The 4,886-nt window shown below is 45.1% G+C and overlaps 1 protein-coding gene across 4 annotated transcripts; it reads left to right on the top strand.

Moving 5' to 3' along the window:
• The first annotated feature begins 299 nt into the window (after nt 1-299).
• LOC147897465 (heat stress transcription factor A-2c-like) lies at nt 300-4,348 on the top strand. 4 transcript variants are annotated; one of them, XM_087380956.1, is made up of 5 exons: nt 300-905; nt 1,058-2,135; nt 2,502-2,612; nt 3,184-3,642; nt 3,824-4,348. In XM_087380956.1, the coding sequence occupies exons 1-2, from the start codon at nt 567-569 to the stop codon at nt 2,123-2,125; spliced, it is 1,407 nt and encodes a 468-aa protein (XP_087237082.1). In that variant the 5' UTR covers nt 300-566; the 3' UTR covers nt 2,126-2,135; nt 2,502-2,612; nt 3,184-3,642; nt 3,824-4,348. The 4 variants fall into 4 exon arrangements, with proteins under 4 accessions (XP_087237082.1, XP_087237083.1, XP_087237081.1 ...); XM_087380957.1 differs by having other exon boundaries at nt 3,459-4,348; XM_087380955.1 differs by having other exon boundaries at nt 3,184-4,348.
• The last annotated feature ends 538 nt before the right edge of the window (nt 4,349-4,886 follow it).

Genomic DNA, 4,886 nt, shown 5'->3' with positions numbered 1-4,886 from the left:
TTAGCAACTTTCGGGGGGAGAAGATAGTTGACGTCAGCACAGATTTTTTTGTGAAAACAAAAAAACACACCAAAAATTCGGGCCAAAAAATCAAAGGAGTTAAAAAAGCGGAGGGAGCTGCAGGACGCGCCACGTGGCACGATTACGGGCCGCAGATCCAAAAACGCGAATAACAGAATTGTCCAGAAGATAAAAAAGTGAACCCCACGCGGACAATGGAAAGATCCAGAGGTCTAACGGACAGGAGGATTTATACGGGGACGGACGGCCCATTCCGGCAAGTTCCGTTGGAAGTTTTCAACGGAAGTTTATACGTCTTCCTTTTCCGTCGTCTTCTTCGTCGTCCAAGCTCAGTTTCTGCTGCTCCCGTCCGCCATAGCTCCGCAATCCCTCAAGATTTTCTAAAATTTTCTTCTTCCTGCTCGATCATCTTCAAGCTTCTGATTGCTCCGATCATCTTCAAGCTTCTGATCAGTGCGTCGATCATCTCTTCACCCCCCTCGCATTGCTTCCCTCCCCCTTTCCTTCGCTCATTCTCCGTCGATTCTCCGCCCCTGCATCCCTCTATGTCGTCCGGTTCCGCAAGCTCTTCCCCTCGATCCCTTTCCGACGTCGTATGCGAACATCCCTCGCCCCCCTCCTCTGCATTCGCAGCAGTAGCAGATCCAACCTCCCCCTCTGCTCCTCAAGCCATGGATGGACTTCAACTGTCGAACGCTCCCCCACCCTTCCTCACCAAGACTTACGACATGGTTGATGACCCAGGTTCGGATTCCGTTGTTTCTTGGAGTAAAGGCAACAATAGTTTCGTTGTCTGGAATCCCCCGGAGTTCTCCAAGCGTTTGCTTCCTCGATATTTTAAGCACAACAATTTCTCGAGCTTTGTGCGGCAACTGAATACTTATGTGAGCGGTTTTTCGTGCGCGCTCGATACAGCGCGCCGTTTTCTACGCAAACTGATCGTCTTTCTGTCTTTGAAGTCCACGTTAACTAAAACTCTTCGTACAGGACTTTCTGTAAGAACACATGCTTTCTGACATTATGCCGCTACATGTAGGGGTTTCGGAAAGTTGATCCAGATCGTTGGGAATTCGCTAACGAAGGTTTTCTGCGCGGACGAAAACATCTCTTGAAAGGTATTCACCGTCGGAAGCCTATAACCCAAGTTCAGGCACGTCAACAAATACAAGCGGCCATCACATCGTTAGGACCTTGCGTGGAGTTGGGAAAATTTGGCATTGACGGTGAAATAGAGATGCTCAGTCGTGACAGGCATGCTTTGATGGTGGAGGCAATGAGACTTAGGCAGCAACAACAATCAATGGATCGAGAACTGAAGGCCATGGGAAAACAGCTTCAGGCTACGGAGCAGCGACAGGAGCTAATGGTGTCCTTCTTGGCCAAGGCAATGCAGAGTCCGGCAGGTCTTGCGCAACTGATGCAGCAGCCCGATCTTCAAATTGCTGATGGAAGGAGGAAAAGACGATTGCTTGAGGGTGAGGAAGCAGGAGCAGGGGAATCCTCAGAAGAAGGCCAGTTAGTGACGTATCAAGCTGGTTCTTTGGATCATTTAAGCTACACATATTTTCGAATCCTTGGGACGGATTCCCCCAAACAAGAAGAATTGGGTACGAAGTCTTTGGATGCAATTCTCCAAGAGGTAGGGAGTCCGTCTGAAGTGCGACTGCAAGGCTTTGCTAACATAGGTGAAGGAATGGCTGATCCAATTGTGCGTGAGATAATTACGAGCCAAGGAGCAGGTCACCGGCCTTTAAAAGTAGAACACTCAATCAGCGATGGAAGACCCTTAGACAGTGAATATATTGTGTCTGTTCCGGACAGTTTGACGCCCAGGGAAGGCGCCAGTGGTCTCCCGCAATTTGAAATCGATTTCACTACAGAATTCGAGGGTGATGAAGCAGCTTCTGGCAAGATCCTTCCCGATCCATTCTGGGAACAGTTTCTCGGGTCCAAAAAAGAGAATTTGGAGAGAGGGGAAGAGGCAGCGCAGCATGAGTCCGACGGCGATGTACCAATGCAGCTAGATATTACAGCAGATGCATCATGGTGGAGCTGCAGGGCGGATACGGATGATCTGTCTAAGCACTTGGGTCCCGACGGCTAAAATTCATCCGGTATGGAATCAGAAATTGCTACGTCCTTATGGGGTTTTAGCTGAATACTTGCATATTGCTTCGCGTGGCAGGCAGCGTCTACAGGTTTCCATTATAGTCCTGTTTCCAGGTCGGTTCTCCTTCTGTTGAAGCTTCCCATATACATACTGGGAAGTGTTCCACCGGTAGAGGAGCTGCTAGACCATAGTTCTATGATTCTATCTTGTTTTATTATATATACAGAACTTTGACATTTCATTGTATTTCAGCGTATCATTATAAAACTGTGCAAATTAAACCACTATAACAGCATCTGGATGGGTTGGCTGGACTGTCAAGCACATTTTTATGCTCTAATTGTGAATGCCTGGCTTCTCCATTTTTCAGGCTTCCTTTCTTTCAGACCTTGTTCGATGTTGACAGCAATTTTCTTGTCATTCGCTACATCTGTGAAGGGCTGTTGTCCTCGGAGTCGACCCTTGTTCTGTATTTCGCCAGGTATAATTGACCCAAACCGATTGGAATTCAGTTTAGCCTTATTTAGGGGTCACACTTCATCCGCTTTTAGCTATAATTCCGACATCTTGTCATCGGATTCGAGAATGAATTTTACTTGGGCTGCTAAGGTCAGCCCTTTATGGCTGGAAAACTTGGCTTCCAGCTGTGCAGGGAAGGTTACCGTATCCTTACCCTAACATCAAACATTGTACATGCATGCGCTGGTGGTGATCAATAACAATCTTAGTTCTCTCGCTCCTGTTGAACATTGTGGAGTCAGCATGTGGAAGCAGAGTGTGGATTTTAACAACTCCTACGGCAATGAAAAGGCGCTGTTCATATTGTCTGTGTATCTGCCTTAGTGGATACCTTAGAACTGAAGCCTGCCAATTTGTGGATCGGTTTGGGTTGCAGCTTCTGGAAGTATTTTCTGGGGGTGTACGTTTGTCATGCATGAATACATTCACTGTATTTGGACGATCAGATTGAAGCAGGCTGGTTATTTTCTATAGAAGTAAGAATCATCCAAGCACATTTCTCCTGTTGAGTCTGACCTTCCGGGCATTGGCAGGGACGAGCGATTGCTTCTTGCACTGAACAAAGGGATGGGGGCTGCGTCCTTACTTGTTCGGTAGAGAAGATGCCATTTCTGGGTTCTTCAAATAGTAATAATGTCATAATCTGCCAGATAAGATCCCAACTCTATGACTTCTTCATCAACCCTCATGGGAAACCTTATAGAGATGAAGCCTCATGGGAAACCTTATAGAAGTATTAGTAACAGTATGTCGTGCAGTGGTAATGGCAGGGTTTCACCTCGAAACTGACAATTTCTCTGGTCTGTAGGTTACCTCTGGTTGCTCGAGGCTCGGTCAACATTGGTCAAAAGTTGAATTTCTCATCCATCTCATCAGTGAAGAGGTGAACCTTTTGGGAAGGTTTTCACTTGTCCTCATGCCCGTGACGTGTTAGAAGGGGATGAGGATCTTGTAGCATTGTTCACTGTTGATCTTACCTGCTGCAAGTTTTGGTAAATATTCAATGCAGCAAATCTCTGCCTTCATGTTGTTTTGGTTGGAATAAAAGCTCTAAAAGTTATGTGCTAGAAACTACAGATGAGTTCACAGAAGCTTATGCAGCTACAGCATTTATCTTACGCTTACCTTATATGTGGTGTAATCAGGGCCTTAATTAATTTGGTCCTTGTGCAGCTACATGATACAAGGATTTTATGTTTATACTAAGTTGGCCTTGGAGATGACCTTGTCGTACATCCTAGTATATGCCATCAGCTTTGCCATGAGTCTCAAGGAGTGTGTTACATAGTAAACATGCTGAGCAGAAGCTTCAAGCCTGGATGTTAGGGATATGGTGAACCATTGTCAACAGGTTTATGAGGCAGGTGCTTCAGGCAGGTATTTAGGGTACATCTGGCATGTTCAAATCATGAGCATGATGAGTATAACGTACATATCTTCAAGTTGTAGTTATGAAATATAACTAGTGGCACACAGCTGGCATCGAATCTCCCCTGACTCATGTAGCAGATAATCGTTCTGGTGCACAATGTTAAAGCACTAATGTGGAGTGAAGGCCAGTTCAATGTGGCTTATAGAACAAACAGTTTTCTGTTCTGAAAGGAGTTGAAGAAATGTATCTGTAAATTAAAACGTTGAAGAGGACTTCCTTCTTATAAGAAAGCAAATGTACGGTGATTTTAAGCAAGGATGTGATGAGCACGGTGATTTTAAACAAGGATGTGACGAGCATTCCCTTGCTTGAACTGTTGAATAGGAAATAGTAGAGTTCAAGCTTTTGATAGTTTATATAAACAAAGAAGTTTTGAGCAATAGGAATTTGTATGCTTCCATGAAGCTGCAATTTCTTGCAGAATACCATGACTGTGAAGCACAATTCCAATGGCTTTCCAGCTACCGAATCCAGAGGCTTCCTTGTGTAAGAGATGTGTCCAATTAAGCAGATTTTGGGGAGTTCAATTTATTTTTTCGATCACTGCAGGTGTATCTAATTTCTCCTGCAGGTTCAATAGCGACAGAGCTGTATGGTGTAGACCCTAACATCGTGTTACATGAAGTCTGTACTTCTCGTAGCGCTCTACAACAGCAAGCTTTGTGTCTTCTAGAGCTACACTCATCTGTATGACTTTCTGATAGTGAGTTTGGAGTGCGTCCAGTATGGATGGCATGTGTCTGCTCTCACAGCAGGGTATACACATGTACAAATGAGTCAGGTTTTATTTATTTACAATGGGAA

The sequence above is a fragment of the Dipteris shenzhenensis genome, chromosome 10 (genome assembly GCF_047967505.1).
Source record: "Dipteris shenzhenensis isolate YYH24624 ecotype China chromosome 10, Dip_SZ_1.0, whole genome shotgun sequence".
NCBI classification, from domain to species: domain Eukaryota; kingdom Viridiplantae; phylum Streptophyta; class Polypodiopsida; order Gleicheniales; family Dipteridaceae; genus Dipteris; species Dipteris shenzhenensis.
This window is presented reverse-complemented; position numbering and strand designations above follow the sequence as displayed.

Excerpts from the sequence above, each read along its gene's own strand:
- LOC147897465 (XM_087380957.1), top strand. The coding sequence starts at position 567 with ATGTCGTCCGGTTCCGCAAGCTCTTCCCCTCGATCCCTTTCCGACGTC. Across the intron at positions 906-1,057 it reads TGCGGCAACTGAATACTTAT|GGGTTTCGGAAAGTTGATCC; the intron begins GTGAGCGGTTTT and ends CGCTACATGTAG.